General features: G+C 48.1%; 1 protein-coding gene across 1 annotated transcript in view; it reads right to left on the reverse strand.

Annotated features, from left to right (window-relative positions):
- Positions 1 to 21186, reverse strand: part of ERI3 (ERI1 exoribonuclease family member 3) — a 131851-nt gene that overhangs the window by 84701 nt on the left and 25964 nt on the right. Inside the window, exons 4-5 of the mRNA XM_065656150.1 lie at positions 16921 to 16980; positions 14649 to 14740 (exon numbers count right to left, since the gene is read on the reverse strand). Of these exons, the coding sequence (XP_065512222.1) occupies positions 14649 to 14740; positions 16921 to 16980 (152 nt within the window). The remainder of the gene's footprint in view (positions 1 to 14648; positions 14741 to 16920; positions 16981 to 21186) is intronic.

A 21186-nucleotide genomic window follows, 5' to 3' on the forward strand; every position in this document is an offset into this window, starting at 1 on the left:
CTGTCTTCCATAAAGGTCCCAGTACCCACATAAAAAACCTCCACAAGGAGCCACCAGTGCAACTCCAACACACCCAGTCCTGTTCACTGGGACGGATGGAGGCTCTACACGGAATGGTCTTTGGCATGGGCAGAGGGATGCAGAGACGTCCAGCCACGCTGCCCACGTTCCTGGCAGCAGCAAAGGCTTACAGAGCAGTCTGTCCCTTTGCTAACACAGATGCATTCCTGAGGCGGTGCAAGAAGAAGCATCCAACACAGGGCACCGCACGGCAACCGCACCGATGCACAACATGAAGGTCAATGCAAGTCTTCTTTACAAATGTCAACCTGTCATCTCTGGATATTAATGAGGGCTGACCAGCAGCTAAAATGCATCCATGCTCCATTAGTAATAAGAGAGACACGATGCAGGAGAAGAGCACACACCACAGTGGGTGTGCAGGGCCCGGGGAGGTGTGCTGATGCACGAGATAACCAGGGCCACTCCAGCTGCCCAGGAAGGAAAGCAGTTGCCACACAAACCCCTTCACTGGAGTGTGTGTTATCTTTTTCCATCAATCTTTAATTGGATTAGTGTAATGAGGCCAAAAAAACCCAGGCTAAGCAGCGAGGCTAATACCTGGCACTTTCAGACCTCCTTTTCTTTTTCTGTGATGCCCTTTCCAGACAATGCTGCTTTCTCTCTCCACCAGGCATATTCCTGCCTAGGAAGCTTAAAAGGCAAGATGCAAGGCTTAACGTTTGGGACTCACAGCAGCGCTGGCTGAAATGCATGAACACGCATCACATGTTAAAAGCCAGATCCCTCTTCTCTAAATTTTTGCTGGGTACTAAGAAATTTGGGAGAACCTCAACACTCATGCTTCCCAAGCAGCCAACCTGCAAACGGAAAAGGCTGTTACCCCAGACTACAACCAGATCAATGTGTACACTAGGAAAATAATTCTGCCACAAAAAGCACACAGGGCAAGAGGCTCGTCGTGATTTGCTCATCCTGCAAAGCCTCGTGTGCCTTCTACTGCCATCAACCTTAATGAAACATGAAGGCATTTAACACCATGCGAGATCTGGCCCTTTTATGGGTATATGTCTGTGCGTCAGCTAGATGCTGGCAGAGATGCTATCTCAACATTAAAAGCAAGGCTGTAACACAGCAGGTATTCAGCCTCCAACAGAAGATGTTCATCAGCAATTGCACACACATGATGCTACAATAAATCCATGTGCTACTGCTTAACAGCTTCTCTTAAAAAGATTCATAGCTCTATTTACTGAGCCTGATTCCGCTGCTATGCATGTGGGAGTAAATCTGGAGTAACTCTACCTGGAGTTAGTAATTAGCTAGTGAGAGCAGGATCAGAACTGAGCCTTTTGATTTTTAAATAACTAGTTAATTACCATGCAGGAAACCAGAGCTTGCTGGCTCCATGGTTCAGCTGAGGTTAGGAGTGCAGCAGGCAGAAGTTTTGCACTCATCCATACTGAGTCCTCCAGACCGGCAGAGGGGTAGAGCAAATGCTCTCTCTCACCAGCCCTTCCAGACAGGGAGGATGACTGGGAAGACCTCCCTTTGACATCAGAAGTGCATGACACTGCTCCCAAGGAAAGAGAAACTGGAAAGTCTCCAAGGCTGAGGTCTCCCCCCCAGCCTTGGGAACCTGGCACTGTAAAAAACCCCTTAAAACCAGATTTCTACAGACGAGATTGCTATGACAGTCCATCTGCTTACTAAATATGACATCATACAGCATCTTATGAATAGGAGTGTACAAAATTAGACACTGTGTACATCTACCATGCAGGCATGTTCTCAGTGAAAGTCACTCGTCATGACTACAGGCTGCGACTGGTGAACTTCTAATCTGTCATTAGGAAAATCTCTTCACTGTGCAGGTAATAAAGCACTGGAACACATTGCGGGGGGAATCTCCTTCCCTGGAGACATTCAGACTCATCTGGAGAAGACCCTGAGCAACCTGATCTAAGTTTGAAGTTAGTTCTGCTTTAAGCAGGGGGCTAGATTAGAGATTTCTATTTAAATTTTTCTGTGATTCATGCTGCAGCAGAGCTTGCTTATACAGAACGTGTCCTTTCTCCATCTATATGGTCTCTTATGAAGTTTTGCATACAGACACTAATTTTGTAATTGCCTGGTCCTCTGCATACTAGCTGTTTTAAGAGAAAGCATCCAGACTCCTGCCGCAGAATACTGTAACTACACACTGAGAGAGGGAATATACCTGATGCAATGGATGCACCCACAACGCTTCATGTCTAAGCCTCCTCAAAACGAAAACACATACAAAAACTAAGCTAAAATTAAACACGCTTCTCTTCCCACTGTACAATTCCCACTGCAGAAGTATCTCTCCCCAGAAGACCACAGCATGCAAGATCTAGAGCAAGGCACTGCTCTAGAGATAAGACATGTCGGTCCCAGTCCTTCCTTAGACCTGCTGTAAGACAGGCAGGAGGAAACCTTGGCTCTGCCGTGCCTTGCCTGTCCAGACCGTTTAGCATATAAACTCTTCAGGACAAGGGCTTCACTGCTATGAGTCATAAACTGCTTAGTGCCTAATGGTAAAGCCTGTAGACGTTTAACATAATACAATCAAGTCACTTAAAGGCCATTAGTCTCCAGTCTAAACAGCACTTTTCCAGTCACAAAGGGGACCTGCCAACTCAGGAAAGCAGGATAAGTAAGGGACGTGGGTGGCCAGTCGGGTCACTGGACTGGCAGACACCCAACGTGAAGCCCCAAGCAGGACAGAGCCCAGCAAAACAGCATGGGGAAAAGCCATGGCAGCTCTAGCAATCACACAGCTTTATCTTTTGGGCTTTATTGAACCACTAGAATTGGCTGAAAGCCCCTGCCTGCCAAGTGAAAAACCTCTCCACCTCCAGCCACAGCTGTGCCGCTTGCAAAGTGGAACAGGAGCCCCACACCCACACAGAGGGTCTCCAGCCTTCTGCATCACCTCTTTTCCCACCCACTGAAGCAGATCATTTATCTACAAGAAAATATACCGTTCTGTCTTGTGACACTGTTTGAATCCCTGTTCTTTCCTGGAACCATCTCTGCCCTCCTCTGGCACCACATCATCCAGGTCTACTTTGTCAACTGACTTCTGTGATTGCCTCTTCTTCCCTCTCCCCACTAAGGGGAAAAGAAGTCCTGTAAGGAGCCAGTGGGATGTGGTAAACCCCCTCCCCATCCCCTCTGATGATACACAACCCAAAATTACATGTACAACAGCTCCCTGGGCTCCCGGCACAGCCTCCAGGCTGGCAGCAGTGGGGAGCCTGGCACGCCTTGTAACAGAGTCTGAGCACAGATTTCTGTGTAGTTGCAAATTCCACCTGCACAAGGGGAAACAAGTTTGTCTTTTCCTTGGGGGGACGAGACCGCTCCCCGCCTCCAAGCACAAGCTGCCATTAGTATTTATTCGCCAGAGAGAAGGAGCAACGAATCCTCCAGAGCAAAGGACAAGTGCAGCAATTAGGATGCAGGGGCTGCGGGAGCTGTTTAACAGCACGACCCGGAGGTCAGTGCCGCCAACTCCCAGCCCTGCATAAATATTGTATGAGTTGGGGAGAGGGGCTGTTACAGCCACCCTCAGCACCAGCCCTTCCCCCTCTGTGGCCGCTCTGCGTCTAGCTAGATATGCCAGCAACATTATTTACGGATGTGACAGTCGGGAAAATCACTTGAGTAAGTAAGGGAATGGGAAAGAGGGCTGCTTGGTGGAGTGGGCACCTGGGAGTGGGCTCCCACCCGCATCCTCTGCTTCCCCTTGCAGGGCACCGCTCCGCTCAGGTCATTGCCAGACAGCACAGCCCGTGCTCAAACCGGAGGATGAAATACCACCACGAACAAGGAGGGGAGGCTGTGAGCTCCCCTCTCAAAGGTTGCCCAGGGGTTTGATTATCAATGCTGCTGAAGGACACTTGAGCCAGCAGCTGCTTGCCAGCTTCCTATCAGTACCTCTGCTAGACCCTCCCTTTGGAGGGAGCTTTATAGCAATATAATGAGAGGCTTTATAGAGAGCTTCCCCTCAGACTCTGCCTGTATAGCTCTGCAGAAGGGTCCCTACTCCAACACAGCCACAGTGGCCTCATCCCTTTGTTTGGTACCAACCACCTTCTTTACCCATGACCTGTCCACTGTTCTCTGAAGGATCATCTTCAGCTATAGCTTCAGTCACGCTGATCGGCACTGTCCCTACTGCATCCTGGAAGGGCCTCTTGTTCCTCTGCCCATTTTTTCGCTGGGGATGCCAGTCAACTGCACATTTACTCTACACAAATACAAACTTACTTTTGGGTTCACTGATACTGGGAGGCTCCTGAGGACAAGGACACAGGCCACTCTTCATCTGCGCCAGTAGCCCATGAATTCCTATGGGCACACAGCTAATAAACTTCACTGCCCAGGGCAGCACACAGGGCTGTAAGATAGGAAACACACTGTGGATGTGCTTCTGCCAACGCTACCCCTCCGGAAATCCCTCTGTTGCTCTGCAGCTGGTTGCTGAATCCAGGGAAGGCAGAAGCGTGGTCTTAACTATTCTCAGCTTTCCTGAACTCAGTGTGCAATTAATGGGCTTAATTATTGATGGCAAAGGCAGGGAAGGGAGGAAAGACAGAAAAATCCAACAAGAAGGGAATGATGTGGGGGTGGCAGGCGCCAAAGGTCTCCAAAGATCTTCCCGCAGCCTAGAAAAGAGAAAGAGCCCCTAGCCGCTCCGCCGCTCCCACGGCCCTGCTCTAATGCTCCCTGACATGCCTCTGAAGACAGCGAGCTGTTTGCAGTCACCACCGTGATTTGTTAGTAATTATTTTCACAGTGTCACATTGCTGTCACTCTCTTAACAAAGAGACAGGCAGCCTGAGGCTGCCTGCGAGAAAGAACCAGCAGAGAAAAGGAATTGTCAGGCATCCAGGGATCCTCTTTGCTTTCCAGGTTTCACAACCAGAGTCCTTACCAGCTTCTGAAGAAACTTATGAGGAGAAGTGGCAAGTCAGAATCATCTCCCATCCTGGTCACAGCAAGAGGAATTAATTACTTAGCCCCCTCCTACTTTTGCCTTACCTGTAAATCCAGTGCAAAACCCAGGTCCTTAGAGCCCCTTAAGCCAGTGATTTGCTTCAGGCCTGCAGCAAATGCAAAAAAAACTTTGGCAATTGATGACTTTTAGTGCTCTCCTTGCAAGCTCCAATTTCTTTTCACATGGTCTTGCCATTAGACTGCATTTCCCAAGCACGGCAATCCCGATGACAAAACCCTGCCTAAGCCTATCACCCCGGCACACATTAACCCTCCAGACGGGCCACATGTGCTCTCCCTGCGCCAGTCTCATTAATTCCAACACGCTCTTGTGCTTCACGTGGCAGTAACAGTTCACTTGGCATTTCGCGATGCCAGGGGACCTAGGCAGCTTCCTCACACCTGAAATACACAGCCTAATGGCTTAGTGTCTCTGTTTTCTACGCAGCATGGTGACTTGACAAGAACCTCCCCTTGAACCACCTCCCATCCATCCATCCATCCATCTCATACCTGCTGTGCAACCACAGCCATCCATACTTCAACTGAGTTGTCAGTCCAAGGTAATCACTCCTTTCCCAGTAAGCATGGAGCTTGCTTGAGCCCTCAAGGAATGGAAGCTATTTTGGCACCTGAAGTGTCACACAATATAAGGATATAGAGATGAAAGACTGAGACACCTGGCCAGCCAGCCCTTAAAGCACTCTTGATCTCTACACAGAAGGCAAGTGGACTTCCTCCAGAGCAATTCAAAGTTTGAATTACTCCCGGCAGAAGCCTTCCTTCCCTGCACGCTTACTGATGGCGCACAAGGGTCAGTCCTGCAGCCACGGGGAGACTTGGGTATGAATTGACCCTCTTAGCACAGAGAGAGTTTGGAAATATTAAGCCTCACAGTCTAAGAAAAAGCCGTCTGCAATTAACTGCATGGAAGAGCACTGACTCAGAGGGCAGCTCCTTTTCAGGGGTCCTTTTAATAACCAAGAAATGGCACATACATGCTGTGAAGAATTAGGATCACCACTGGGAAGCTAAATGGTCCATAAAATGCAACAGTTCCCTTCAGAGCTGGGAGCACAGCAAGCACAAGGAGAGGTCTTGGCAACCTCCCACCAGCCTCCTCCCTCCGCTCGGTTTGCAGGGGACAGGGGTGACTCCAGGCAGGGACACCGAGCTGAACTCGGCTGGTGCCCAGGCACCTCTGGCATGCTGGTCTGATGGTCAGATGTGAGACCTGGCTCAACATTCATTGCTAGATGGAAAAACTGAAGCAGGGAAATTCAAGATGATCCAGAGGCACCTATGGTAAAATGGTAAATGAAAGGTGTCCTAGAGGTGGGCAAAGGGAAGGAGCAAGCCCTGCTCAAATAGAGGCAGACAAAGCTGGTGGGACCAGATGTTTAACATCTTTGTTGGTGACATGGACAGTGGGACTGAGTGCAACATCAGCAAGTTTGCCAACGACACCAAGCTGTGTGGTGCAGTTAACATGCTGGAGAAAAGGGATGTCATCCAGTGGGACCTTGACAGGCTTGAGAGGTGGGCCCGTGCAGACCTCATGAAGTTCAACAAGGTCAAGCGCAAGGTCCTGCATGTGGGCCAGGGCAATCCCAAGCACAAATACAGGCTGGGTGGAGAATGGATTGAGAGCAGCCCTGAGGAGAAGGACTTGGGGGTGTCAGTTGCTGAGGAGCTCAACATGACGAGGCAATGTGCACTGGTGGCCCAGAAAGCCAACTGTGTCCTGGGCTGCACCAAAAGAAGTGTGACCAGCAGGTCAAGGGAGATGTTTCTCTCCCTTTACTCTGCTCTCGTGAGATCCCACCTGCAGTACTGCATCCAGCCCTGGGGCCTCCAACATTAGAAGGACGTGGACCCGTTGGAGAGGGTCCAGAGGAGGGCCAAGAAGATGATCAGAGGTCTGGAGCACCTCTCCTATGAATACAGGCTGAGAGAGTTAGGGGGTTGTTAAGCCTGGAGAAGACTCCAGGAAGACCTTATAACAGCCTTCCAGTACCTAAAAGGGATCTACAGGAAAGCTGGAGCAGGACTTTTTACAAGGGCATGTAGTAATAGGATAAAGGGTAATGGCTTTAAACTGAAAGAGGGTAGATTTAGATTAGATATAATGAACAAATTATTCACCACGAGGATGGTGAGGTGCTGGAACAGGCTGCCCGGAGAAGCTGTGGATGCCACACCCCTGGAAGTGTTCAAGGCCATGTTGGATGGAGCTCTAAGCAACCTGGTCTGGTGGAAGGTGTCCCTGTCCATGGCAGGGGCTTGGAACTAGATCATCTTTAAGGTCCCTTCCAAGCCAAACCGTTCTATGATTCTTTGACCAAGGCAGGACAAAGTTCTGGGTAGCATGACCTGCCTGCACACAGCTCTGCCAGCACAAAGCACTGCTTCCTCAGTCTTCTTCCCCCAAATCCTCTGTTCTGCTCTTTCTTCTAGTACCACCTCCATGTGCCTCACATCTTTCCTAACACCTTGTCCAGAGCAATCTCTGAGCACACAACACCATCTCTGTGGTGCCAGGCTGAGGGCAGCACCCTGACCAAACACACAGAGAAAGGTGACTCCAATGTGGAATGGATTCAGCTTGAAAAGTTAATCTGTAGCTGCAGCATCCTCCCGAGACACCCACACACACCCAGACATCCATTCCTCAGGATGAGGAGACTTGCTGGACAACGCACGTGAGAATATGCTGGAGGGAAAATACCAGGGATGACCTCAAGATGGCCCAGTAGGTCTTTGCCAGCCAGGAGCTTCAGAAGGAAAGGGACTGATCCCATCCAGGAAGATGGCTCCCAACAGAAAACAAACATGCAAACAAAATAAAATGCTTTCAAGTAAGCTACCGACTTACACAAGGCTTGAACAGAGCAAGTGAAAGGGGCAGGAGGCTGCTCCCAGGCTGGCAGTATTTTTCAAGCAGAGGTCTCTAAGCAGAGCAGCCACGAGAGCATCACTCCCAGCCAAGCCACTGGGAAGGAGCACTGGGACCAACACACAACTGCTTCACTTTGGCTGGGAAGTAAGAAGAGCCGAGATCCAAAATGAGACAGCTGACATTTTAGCCCCAGCATGGAAAACTATTGCTGTCTAACGCTAGAAAACTTAAGCTTTTTGCAGTAATAAAGAAAATTCACACTCTGTGAAGCTAATCCTATTTTTCACACGTGCTGCAGACAACAAAACTCAGATGGCAAATAGCCCTCTGGTGGTTTCTCCTTTGTAGTCCCCAAGCCACCCAGCTTCTCAGTTCCCCAGGGCACATGGTAACCACGATGCTGAGTTGCTATTAGGGGGCTCTCTCGCACAGGCAGAGGCCAGGGTGTGCTTTATACCAAATATCCGTTACAGAGCCACTGATTTTGAAACCTTTTTGCCTGAATTTGTTATCAAGGCTAGACACAGAATTCACCTTAGAAATCTCTACCGCAGAGGGGATTATGGTTCCTTACTGCATGAGCAGATGACACCAAGACCAACAGCTTGCATTCAGTTCAGTGTGACTGTTTCCAAATGCAGCTCGAGTTACGTTACCCAGGGATGGAAAAATCCATGTACTCCATTTATTATCCCATCCCAACAGTTCAGTGCTGGAAATAAAGTACTTGATGCAATGCCTGTCTCATTCTCCCCACACTGTAATTGTATTCCAAATTTCTCCACCATCTTTCATGCTGCTTCCAACTCCTTTGGCCCTAATTCCCAAGCAGCAGAGTCCATGGTCCCCAGAGTGCCTCAGGCATCACAGCTCAATAAATCTGTGGCCACTACAGCCTTCACTATGACAAATGTCTTTGCTATGACGTGCCAGGCAAGTAGCAGACCTGAAGGTGACTGTCCATTGCATGATGATCCCCATGGAAAGATTTCATGTCCAAAGCTTAACCCAAAGGCATTCCCAGAGTCACACATCTCGGACAACATAACGTGCAGGAGCTCATGCAACCAATGGATTTCAAACAAAGGCAAGAACAGAAGGATAGCAAAAGTCAAGTGTGCTACATTCATTTTAAATAAGCGTGTTCAGAAGGGAATCTTAAAAACCAAAATTTATTTTGCGTAAATGGCATCATTTCCTTTAAAAACAAAAAGCTGGACTGCAGGGTTGCAGAAGTGAATGGGGTCAGTGCTACTCCCTGTAAGTGCTAAAGAAAAGCATGCTCACAAGGCTGCCTTGCTTAGCTCCGGCAAAGCACTTTAGGATGTAATTACATGAACAACTCCATCAGCAAAGCTGACTCGAAAGGTTCCTGACCCTGGATACTCAGTCCTGTCCCTGCGCTGTAGTTCACACCACCCTCTTCCTTCAGCCAATGTAATCGTGAAGAGATACACCATAGGCTTGGTCAGCAAAATGCTCCCCACTAAAAGCAACAACAAGCTAATCCAAAGACCTTAGTTGGAAACGAATTGGTTTTTTGTTGTTGTTGGTTTGTTTAGGTGTTTTTTGTTTGTTTGTTTGTTATTTTATAACACAGATTACTATGTTATTTTTCTGTTACCAGCTCTTTCTTGTTACTCTCAAAGCCACCCTCTGAACACAACCTACCTCCTGCCACCCAATCATCCCAGCCTACGCCGTCTCCTGCTTCTCCCCACGGCTACCCGAGAGGTCCCACTCACTCTATTCAGTGGCTGTCTGCAATTTCTCCCCTAGGCAGAGACTACTAACCCCGTCCTGGTCCTGTGATAAAGAACAGCATGCACAAGGGACACTAACACCATCAATCCTTCTTCATTCATGACCTAAGGCTGATCTCAAGCCAAACCTCCAGGACAGAGGGCTGGAAAGACCAACCCATAGCCACACTTGGAGATGGTGTGAGAAAACAAGCATCCTCCCAGCCTGTGTAACTTGCAAAGAAAGAATTAAAACAGTAAGATAAAATTAAGCAATAGTATAATTTACTGCTCAGAATTTACTAATATGCAACCTAGGAAGAGCACCAAGGGCTATAAACACTTCAAGACACTTCACTGTGTTTTATCACTATATTAGAGAGTACTTGCCTTTTAACACTTATTTGAGAAAATAAAAAACTTCTGAGCAGTATTTTCCTGTAAAGACATAAATTAGCATGTTCTGATCAGCCACAGTAAGTGCAGTACAAGCATCTTCAGATGTGTCAGAGGTATACAGACCAAAGCCTACGTGCATTTTTACCTGTGTTCAATTCATCTGCAGAATGATTCAAAACTGGAAGGAGAAGGATTAACTGATGCTCTTGACACTAAGGTGCAGGTCTAAGAGATTCAGCACATGTGGCTTCAGCTCCTTTCCCTGCCTCTGCCTGCACCTGCATGGCCACAGGCACATCACTTAACCACACCGTATCTCAGCTCTGTAGCTATGAACACGCAGTAAAAATGCTTCTTCAGTTGCCACGTTTAATTCACATTGTGCTTAAGAGCAGGCAAACCGGTTCCACACATGGAGGGAGGCAATTTGACATTTCAGAGGAGATAAACTACACTAAAGAGCTCACATTACAGGGGCTCAACCCTGGCAGACACCGAGTACCCTCTTTTCCACCACAACTGCCTCCTGCCGTCAGCAGCTCCCGCAGCCCATCAGAGCACGTTCCCCTCACCACCCAATGCCACATCAATGCAATTTGCTTAATCACCAGTGACAGTTCCATCCTAGGTGCAAGACGAGGTCCAAGCGCTAAAGCAGACCACACCAGGTGTCTGAATTCGGCCCCAGAGCTGTTAAACTTGGAGGATAAGCTCCTTGCAACAGGCTAAAGGAATCCTCCCACTGAGCACTCGGCGGCCCGAGGACCGTGTACCTAACGAGGCTGTATCCCCACTCGTATTTTAGCTTGGCAGGTCTGGTGTTCCTTTCATCTTTTGCTTCAGGTAGCTCTCTTTAATTAATAACATTTCTGTGTCGACACAGGGAACTTTCCACCCAGAATGAATGGCCCTCTCTCATTAGAACCACAACTTGTCATGATGTATTCAAGAGCAGGAGTGTGATTCATTCCCTTGTCTGGGAACGAGGGGTGTTGCTGGGGGGTGGGGGGAGAGAAGAATCTCTGTAATGAGTGACTGATATTTGCTGAAGTTGTCGGCTTGAACTGCCTTGTCAGGACAAGCCTTCAGAAAGGTGATGTTCTTACTCAAGAGGTTTTCCTCATTAAAGAAATTGCATCTTAACAAGAGGGAAGGGGAGGGGTGGCAGGAGAGCTGCTGTCTCCCCGACTCCAGCCTGGTTCACACACACCGAGCACTGAAAGCCGGTTGATCCAAGCGCAGCCAGCAGAAAATCAGCGCTCCATTTCTGAGCCCTCTCGCACAATGGTCTCTCTTCGGCAGCAACCAAACCCTCCACAGGGACTCTACTGATGGTGCACCGCACCCATGACAAAGCCTTTGGTGGCATGGCCAAAGAGCTTGACTCATGCTGAACCTCCATAAGTCCTTGGCAGATGCTTGGTGTCCTCTTCTGGGTACCCAGCTCCTCGTGACTTGTGCTCCCTGTTGTCAGAGGAAAGCCAGACAAACAGCTCTGAGATCTTCTGAGGAAACTACAAAGTTCAAGCAAAATCAAGTCTGCAGCCACACAGTGCCTTGTTTCCTGAAGATTCCTGAGCCAAGCAGAGGCTTCACAGGTCCTTTAGCAGCTGAGCTTCCACCTTGAATCCTGCAGACCCAGGTAGTGCTAGACACCATCAACAGAGAGCAGTACCTTGACAACTGCTGGCCCTCTGGTGCTTTTCTCTGAGCTAGGAGTGCTACACACGTCGTACATCTTGGCTTTGACAGGGCTATTTGCTCATCTTGTCCCCACATACACCACCAACAGGCTTGTAGATTCCTTCTCTTTTTTCCAGCCACTACCCCCCATCCAGCTTGCTCACCCACTCTGCCTCCCAGTGCCCTGGTCATTACCAGTGGCACCTGCTGGAAATGCCCACAGTAGACAGGCCTGTCCAGAAGATACCACGCCTCACCTCTTCAACAGCACATACAGACAGAAGCCAAACCAAAAGCCCAGGCCAATGCTGGAGAAGCCAGAAACAAGGCTGCACGGTTTCCTATCAACAGCTGAGCTAAGGACAACGGAGGACAGGAACACCAAACCATGTGAGACACTGGGCAAGAGGACCACAGCTTGCTTTCACAAGCAGCTCTGCAAGCAGCTGTCGTTACTAAGGAAGCTGAGAAAAGGAGCAGCAGAGTTAGGAACAGACCTGCCCCAAAAGCACTGCACTTACCTCATTGTCCTGAATCTCTCTGGAACCCAGTGGGGTTTCTACCACGCAATGCTGCTACCAGCACACTCCTCCAAACCTGGGCAAGCAGGACCACCTCCCTTCACAGTGGCCCAGTGCCTTCCATTCCCAGTGTGTGGTCTCGACATGGTAGCAAAGGGCACCAACTACACCACAAGCCTTGTAGGGAAGCACAGGGTGATTCCCTGGAATACCTCCTAGATGTTCCACATCTCTGAGGCTCTGTCTCCCTGTCTGAGCAGCCCCGTTTCAGCTCTCTGCCTTCCCTCTTTAAAAAGAGATGCTCAGTTCTGCTTTGCTAAACCCTATTTGGCAATGTGTCTAAACACACGCAAACTTAATTAGTTCAGGAGGGAGACTCGGCATTTGTGGTGACGGATAAAAGTAATGGGAAATGAGACAAGTCAGAGCTGGCAGGGAGTCCTCACTCAAGCCTCATTCACTGGCATGGCGCTAATCAGATGTGACGCTACACGCTGCTGCACCCACTCGGCGACGGAGCGGCGTGATGCGCTACTCACCGAGTGGCTGCAGCCAGGCTCCCGCTATTTGTGTGGCTGGAAACACAACATGTATTTTCTGCTTTGCCCTGGAGATGCTTCAAGATTGAATTCTGAAGTTAATGGTTTAAAAAATTTTTTTAAAAGAAGAAGGAGAAATGAACCACTCACTGCAACCTCATGGCCAGGAGTGGAGTCTTCTTTTCCAGCTGACTAGTGAGGCACAATCCATGCGAGAGACCACTGCAAATGGCGAATTGAGTATCTCCGCTCCAGAACTGCTGCTGAGCTAGCTCACTTCACAACCCCTATGGCTCACCAAAAATGGAGCTCATCTTTATCTCTATTTGCCCACTGTAGAGCTCTGAAGCAAAAAAACCAAAACATCCAGAAGGCTATCCACTCCACACAGACACCAGGTTAGGATGTCATTATCTGGGAACCTTGTTATCTGCACAGATAACTCTGTTATCCGCACAGATAACTCTGTTCCTCACAACCATCACCAGAAGCAGTAAGCTGCACTCTCAGAACAGCCATACAGGAGTAAAAAACTAAGAGAACAGATGAGAAACAGAAGTTTAGCACATCCCTGCAGCTGTCTTTGTGCTGATCTCTAGTAAAAGTTTAAATGTGATATATAAAGAAAAAAAGCCTCACTCTTAATTTAAACCAGTAACATAGGAATTGGTAATATATACCAGCTCTGGACATAGCCCCAGCAGAGACCTAGATTTTGACTCAAAAGCTCGCATACTACACTCCTGTCTGGAGCATGGCAAATTTCTCATCTCCACTAGCACTTGTGCTCCCGCTTTGGTCCTCATTTCTGAATGTCTCACTAATCACACCAAGAAGAGGCAAGGAGCTGCCACTCTACAAAGACCACTCTGCAGGGAATAGCTGGTGCTGACTGCACACAGGCTGTGTGCAGTTTATTTAGGCTTCCGACTTGGGGAAACCAATGTCACATGGAAAACCAAGTAACACTACTAACGAGTTGCGGATGTCAGTTCAACATTGCATGTGTCAAGCCCATGCTTTACCGATGTGATAACAACAAGAGTCTTTACCCAGTGCTCTGAGGAAACTGAAAGCTGGAGCGATATTACAGGAATCAAAGTAAACTCAGCACAATATGACACGGATCTGCAAACAACTTATAGATTACACTAATCTAATTCTTAGACATTTAACTCAGTTTTTTTTAAGTAACATGTTTACATTGGTGGTCTAGCTATTTTCATAACAAAATACTCCCATACACTGACACTTGCAGATCCCAGTGCAGGTCCCCACCTGGTACTCTCCAAATACAGTCACCCAGCTGATGAAGACAACCTTAATGATAAGAACACTGAAGAAGCATGCCAGACTTGGCTTGTACTCTCTTTCAACGACTTCTCTGTGATTCACACCCAGTTACTTTGCCAAGATGACAAAGAGAAAGCCTTGCATGCAAAAGTCAGGTAAGGACCATTGCTTGATTTGAGTGTACAGAAACAAAGTTTCATGTATGCACTCAGAAATATCCATCCTCTTGGAAAGTATACTGGATAAAAGGGAAAACATCACAAAGCTCCAGTTTAAACCTCTCTTGGGGTTCTGAAAGGATTAATTTGCTACAGGGAATATCCTAGGCAGTGATCTTGTACTATGCACAGCACCTACCTGTGTTCTTAAACAACCCTCCACTCTCAATTATGCACAGCAAACAATTTCCCTAAGAAACAAAGACTAGGGACAGTCAGAGACTTGTAAGGACAAAGACATACACGCTACAGGCAAGCATGGAGCAATAAGGCCCAGAAAAATCTCCCTCCCCTTTCATACTCACATCACTTTCAAATCCCAGTCTCCGCAGGTCACAAAAATTGACTTGACGCTGGGATCTAAGAGGCCTTCCTTCGCCATCCACTCGTCAACCCTCTGAAAGGAAGGCAAGAAAAGGGGATGAGTTTTACAGAGACAGGCCGAGCCACAACAGTTAAACTCAGATAAGCTGCTTGCAATCAAGGGAGAAGAAAATTGTGATCTTATCCACCCTCTCCCTCTCTCTCTTCTCTCTTTGCTTGCCATCTCAACAACAGCACGTTTGGACCTTTGAAGATTTCTGATAGGAGACATCAGGCAACCAGAGCAGAGATGATCTTATCAGACACCGCAGCAGCTCTGCTTGTGGAGGGATGGAAGTTGTGCAGCGTTAGCGGGATGATACAACTGCGCTGTTACCTGGCATTCCTCCTCCGCTTTTCCTTTCCCTGTACCAAATGGACTCACAGTGAGTGTAACTTTCCTCACATGCTCCAGTTCACACAGCTCCAAGGGAACATGGCAGAGGGGGAGAAATGGAAGGGCTGGGCACACACGGGCACTGTGCAGCAGTAACAACCAAAGCCGCGTGTCCCCTTCCTCTCTATGCTGGGTCTCTTCGCTCCTCATAGCTCTGAGGAGGTGCGTGTTCCGGATACAGTGTGGATTTAAGCGAATCCACTGTTCCTGATCAACTTCCCAAAGGGACAGATGTTCTGGATCCAATTCAGAAATGGGACATGTTAACCTGAAGGATGCACATCCACCTCAGGGATTAACCAGAAGGAACTAACCTAGACTAAAACCCCTGTGTAGACACTTGTTCCAGCTAGAACAAGCAAATGACCTGCCCAAAATCTTCTGGTGGCAGATGACAGGCAATCAGCTGCTATTATGCAGCCTTACTAGCAACATTTCCAGTGCCTCAGTAAGAGAAATCTCTCCTCTTTTACCTTGCTCCACACCTTCCGCTTCTGAATACACTAGCATGCTCCAGAAGCTGCCTGACCTGAATCTCATTTTAACCTAGAAACATGCTGCTGTATGAACACCTTTTCAGTCCAGATTAAAAAAAGTCTACAGAAATGTTTCCACAATCTAAGAAGCTCCCACAGAAACAGAACGAACCATTTTCTGTAAAACTCCAGCAGCAATGCACGTTCACCCACCCAGGCAAGGCGGGTTCTCCCTCCTGGGGAAGCAGGCACAGGCATCTGTACGCTCACGGACACACACGGCGGCTACGCGCTCTTGGAGAGCACCAGGGCGAGCTGGGGGTTTGCACGGATGCAAGATGTCACCTTCACAGAGCGCTGTCTTCAGCCTCGTGTGACTGCCGCAGCCTGTCTGGCAGAGGACGGCACTTCTTTCTGCGACCGATTGTCCAACAGCCCTCTGGAGTAAAACTCCCCCCAAAGCAGCACTCAGCCCCTTGGTCGCACTTCGGCCTCCCCAGGGCTGCCCAGAGCTCCCAGACAGCCCCGCATGGGGCTCCCCTGAGCGAGGGACAGCAGTGGTATAACCTTTCTAAACCCCCTGATGCGCCCATGAAATGCTGTCTCCACGGAGGATTTTAAAGCCTCTAATTTGATTTCCTCAGATAAGCAATTGTTGCAATTATTCTGATTAGGAACAATTAGGTAACATAGCAGTGGAAATCCTGACAGAGGCAATGCATCGAACACCAACCTGCAGCCTGAGCAGGCTCTGCTTGAGGAGGTTTCCTTCACTATTTGACTACCAACAAAAGCTATTGATGGAGAAATACTTCCAAGCTAATTAAGCCCTAAATGCTGTAGGAATTCAACATTAAGCAGATGGCATTATTAGGGCTAAATCTGCATTTGCACATCCTCCAGATTAGATTTTAGAGGCATTTTCTTTCTATACTACATGTATTATTGAGCATTTAAATAGGTAGAAAAAATTAATTTAATAAAGTGCTGAGGCAGGGGAAAGAAAACGAAGGCAGAAGCTCCTGAAGCAGTGGTCTCGAGCAATGTCTTGGTGCTTTAAAACTGGTTCAAGCAAGAATCACCTCTTCTCCTATCTACTGGCAGGAGTCTGGATATCTTGTCAGCACCCTTGACATGAACAGCTGGAGATGACAGATCAATGGTTCAATACTCACAGCAGCGTGTCACCAACGTGACAGCAAATGTTATTCTAATGAAGCTGTAATCATAGTCAAATTACGCGGTTCGATTTTCAGCAAGGGGAGGGCGCAAGGAAAGAGATGAAGAGGTGACGATAGAATCAGAGGTCAGAGTTCGGGAACTAAAGGGTACTCTGCTTACCTCAAGCACTTGCTGGAGGCTCGGCTGCCCATCCACCATGCCTTGAATAATTCCAGTCAGCTGAAACGAGAGACAAACAGAAAGCAGGCATCAGAGCAGCACTCAAAAGATCATTAGAGAGGTCTCTTCTCCTGTCCATCTCACTGCGACCAAAACACGCTCCTGTGACCCACATGGACATTGCTGAGGAACCAACCACAGCAGAGCAACCCTGGCAGCTCCCCAGCCATGGGCTGGGGCTGGGGCACAGCTTCATCCCCAAGACAGAAATGCAGGGGGGCTCCTACCTCCACCGTAAAACAGCAAACTCTCAGCAGGGAAGGATCCACTTGGGGAGCAGCGGTGCCCTCTGCTTCATGTGCTGGCACGATGCCCAAAATGCTGCCCTTGCTCAACACGCACTTCACCAGTTTTGGTGTTGCCCTGACTTAAGCAGGCAGCAGTAACTGCTGGGGTCTCTGGTTGTTTCCCTGCTATCACAGTGACATCAAAACTGCACAGCATTACATGAAGAGAATAGACCACTATGGGTAAGTGAGACCCAGAGCAGAGCCAGTCACCCTTCCCTGCACTGGGCAGCCAGCATGCATGTTTGCCCATAGCCCACCGCAGCATCCCTCTGCATTTTGGAATTGTATTTAAAACACCTGAATGAAATCTGAAGAAAACCACTTTCTTCCAGAACCCTGGTCTACTCTGTTTTTCAGAAGGTTCCTTAGGAAGGAGTCCTGCCAACAGATAGTCCTACTGACTGTACTGACTGCTTGGGTGTTTAAAACTAGACACATGCATAAAAAGATGAGGTCTCATGGGCCTCTGCCTGTGTCTGCCCAGGATGGCTTGAGGCACATGGAAAATAGATAATTTTTCTGTCTGCCTTTCAACTGACAAAACTGCCTTTTAACATATTGAATATTGGAGGTCAGTAGCTTGCCATCAACGCACCCAAGTAATTAAAAAAATCATTATTAAAACAAGTGCACGCTACAGGATTTCACTTCATATGGCACTCCCCTGAAGCTACGCATCTCACATGTTTTCATAAAATAAAGGTCAAACACGGCCTAGGAGCAAGTCCTGCTGCCTGCACTGGCACCCAAGCCCCCAGAAGCCACAGTGTCCAGCCCCCACCACCCAGGAGTAACTCAGCCTCCTCATAAAACATAAGCCCTCTCACAAACCACAGGGCACTGCTTTATTAAGTGTGTGGCAACTGAAAGAAGCTCAATGGTTTCTACCTCTCTGTTTCTTTCGCTGCTTGGCTTATAGCACTGAACACGGAGGAAGGGAAAAAAAGAGATTAAACTCCAATTAAACTGTAATTACATTTAATGAATACCAAATACCTGACTCACTGAATAAGCTGTAAGTGGAAAGATTATTTTCTCATGATGACTTCCATGGAATGGTAATATATACCTTTTAGGGAAAGTATTTTAATTTTAAGAATGTAGAGTTCCTCTAGGTGGGTTTCTTAAGTTCATCAAGCTATTATGAGGTGGAATTTTAAGGAAGTGGAGGAACACAGACACTCTTTTATATTCCAGAAACTGTTTTTATATTAATCTGTATTTTAATTGGGTAACAGCTGCTACCTACAGACTTCCCATACTCTGACAGGCAAACAGATTTGAGAGATTAACACATGGCTCTTTAGAGCCCTTTTTAAAGTTCACAGTCCTGTTTTTTTGCTTTTCTTGCCATCTTTCTCTCCATGCATTCACCTGGCAGAGGTGGGCAGCTCACCTACTGCAAAGTGCTGGCTCTGCCTCTCCAGGGGCAGCTCAAATCAAACCTCTGCAAGTGGCTGACAGATGAGCTTTTGGGAAAGGATCATAGAATCATAGAATAGTTTGGGTTGGAAGGGACCTCCAAAGGTCATCCAGTCCAACCCTCTGCAATGAGCAGGGACATCTTCAACCAGATCAGGTTGCTCAGAGCCCCGTCCAGCCTGGCCTTGAATGTCTCCAGGGATGAAGCATCTCTCACCTCTCTGGGCAACCTGTGCCAGTGTTTCACCACCCTCACCACAAAAAAATTCTTCCTTATATTTAGTCTGAATCTCACCTCTTTTAGTTTAAAAACATTATCCCTCACTCTGTTGCAACAGGCCCTGCTGAAAATTCTTATAAGCCCCCTTTAGGTTTTGAAAGGCTGCAATAAAGTGTCCCCAGAGCCTTCAATTCTCCAGGCTGAACAACCCCAACCTCAGCCTGTCCTCATAGGAGAGGTGTTCCATCCCTCTGATCATATTGGTGGCCATGGGAGGACAGGATGAAATGGCCCCATCCAGACATTTCCCATCGGGAGGAGGGAGGGACAGGAAGGTGGACACAGAGGTCCCAAAGAATCACTGCTTGATATCACCCAAGAATCTTTCCCTCCTTCCCTGGCAGGTGAAGCAAAATTACCAACTTATCCGCGGATGAACACATCACCAAGCACACATGTGCACAAGATTGAAGCTGCAGAAATCACACACAGAAATATGAAAGGATATATCTGCTCCATGAGTATATTTCAATATAGGTCAGAGAGAGCTCAAAAAGGACTGGATTTCTACTCTCTCACCCTTTCTGTTATCAGTTACATCCATCTGTAACACCCAACCCAGTGCATTGGGTGTCTGCAGCATCATCTGGTCTTGCAGCTTTGATAAAGTATAAAAACATAAAACTGCACAATTGTAAAGTTTCACTGGCAATCCCAAGAAGTACATGGTACTTGGGAACATAAACAAGCTGTAAGGCATTTATCTTTTTGTATTTTTATTGTCTGTTCCTCCAGGGGAAAAAAAAAAAAAAAATCAATAAAAATAGAGCAAAGTACCATGAAAAAACCTGTATAAGCACCTTCTGTGTAACGGGAACTTTTCACTCAGGCTCCTGGCATGAACTTCCTTGGGCATCAGATAAACTACTCACATCTTCCAAAAGGGCGTGATGAGCGTGATATATCTAACAACTGCTTTTAACCACTTGCAAGCACTTTCCACCTTCTCTGTCTAAAAGTTCAGCACAGCCCTCATCATAACCAAGCCTCATGACCTGTTGCTTTACAGAAGCAGGTCAAGAGAAAGGGAACCAGATGAGGGTTACAGAGTGAGGCAGCAGTGGAAGATGCTCCTGGCCACTGGTGTGGGGAGTTGGAGGGGAGAGCACAGACATACCAAAAGCTAAGGGATGCCTTGAGGGTGACCGCGAGCTCTCTACCCTTGCAGACACCCTTCCCGTGTTGTGCTGTCTTCTTCAAGAAGAAAGGGGGATGCGAGAGACCTCAATAATCCTTTCACACACAGTCTGTACCAAACAGTCCTATTGCTTCTCAGCAAAGGCAGCAAGCGGAGGGGAAGAGGAAAAGCAACAGCACAGCAGCCAGGTCCCGTGTAATGTCAACACCACTGCCTTTCCTATAGAGTTTATCTGGGAAACCATCGTATTTCTACTCCAAGACAGTGTGCTGATTACCTAAGCACTTGTCTCTGGTGTACAATCTGATAATCAGGCCTGGTCTTTCTTTGTAGACAAAGAGGCCAATAAATCTCAGCCTTGGTAAGCAGAGCTGCCTAGAGAAAGCCCTTTACTGGCATTTAGCAAAATGGGTATTTTTCTGAAAACATAAACCAGCTGAAAGTCAATGGCAAATGCTGGAGCTGTGCAGGCTGTGGACACACAGCATGCCCAGGCTGCGGCCTTGGGGTCTCGGGGGAACCTACACCAGCGGCGTGGGGCTGACCCCCACACCGGCCCAGAAGGAGCCACCAACTCCACAGGTCTCTACGCAGCCACTACAGTCTCTGCAAAAAAACGGCTGCAAATAGGAAAGGATATTTTTGCAACTGTTTTGTAAGGTCCTCAGTATAACCAGCTCACCTGTGGCTCTTAGGGCTGGGTTTCAAAGTCAGCCTCAAATACGGGGCCCAGGTACAAGCCATTATCCCTCTAGCACGATCCCGCTCCCTGGACCTCACAGCAGCCCCAGCAACACGCAGGGGGGACCCCTGAGCCAGGAGGGACAGGGACACACTGTGCACCCAGCAGCACAGGTACAATGGGAGGCTGCCCAGGAGCTCGTGGCTTCCAGGCTACGAGTAAAACCAGCTCCCTGCTCCACACTGTTAATTACAGAGAACTTGCCATACCTGGTGAGTTGGACCATTTTGTGCCACTGATACACGCTGGTGGGGCTTCTGCAATCATTTTGCCTGCTGGCCTCAGCACTGCCCATTTTTATCCAACTCTGGACACAAGACACCAGACCAAAGTC

Source organism: Caloenas nicobarica, chromosome Z (assembly GCF_036013445.1).
Source record: "Caloenas nicobarica isolate bCalNic1 chromosome Z, bCalNic1.hap1, whole genome shotgun sequence".
NCBI lineage: Eukaryota > Metazoa > Chordata > Aves > Columbiformes > Columbidae > Caloenas > Caloenas nicobarica.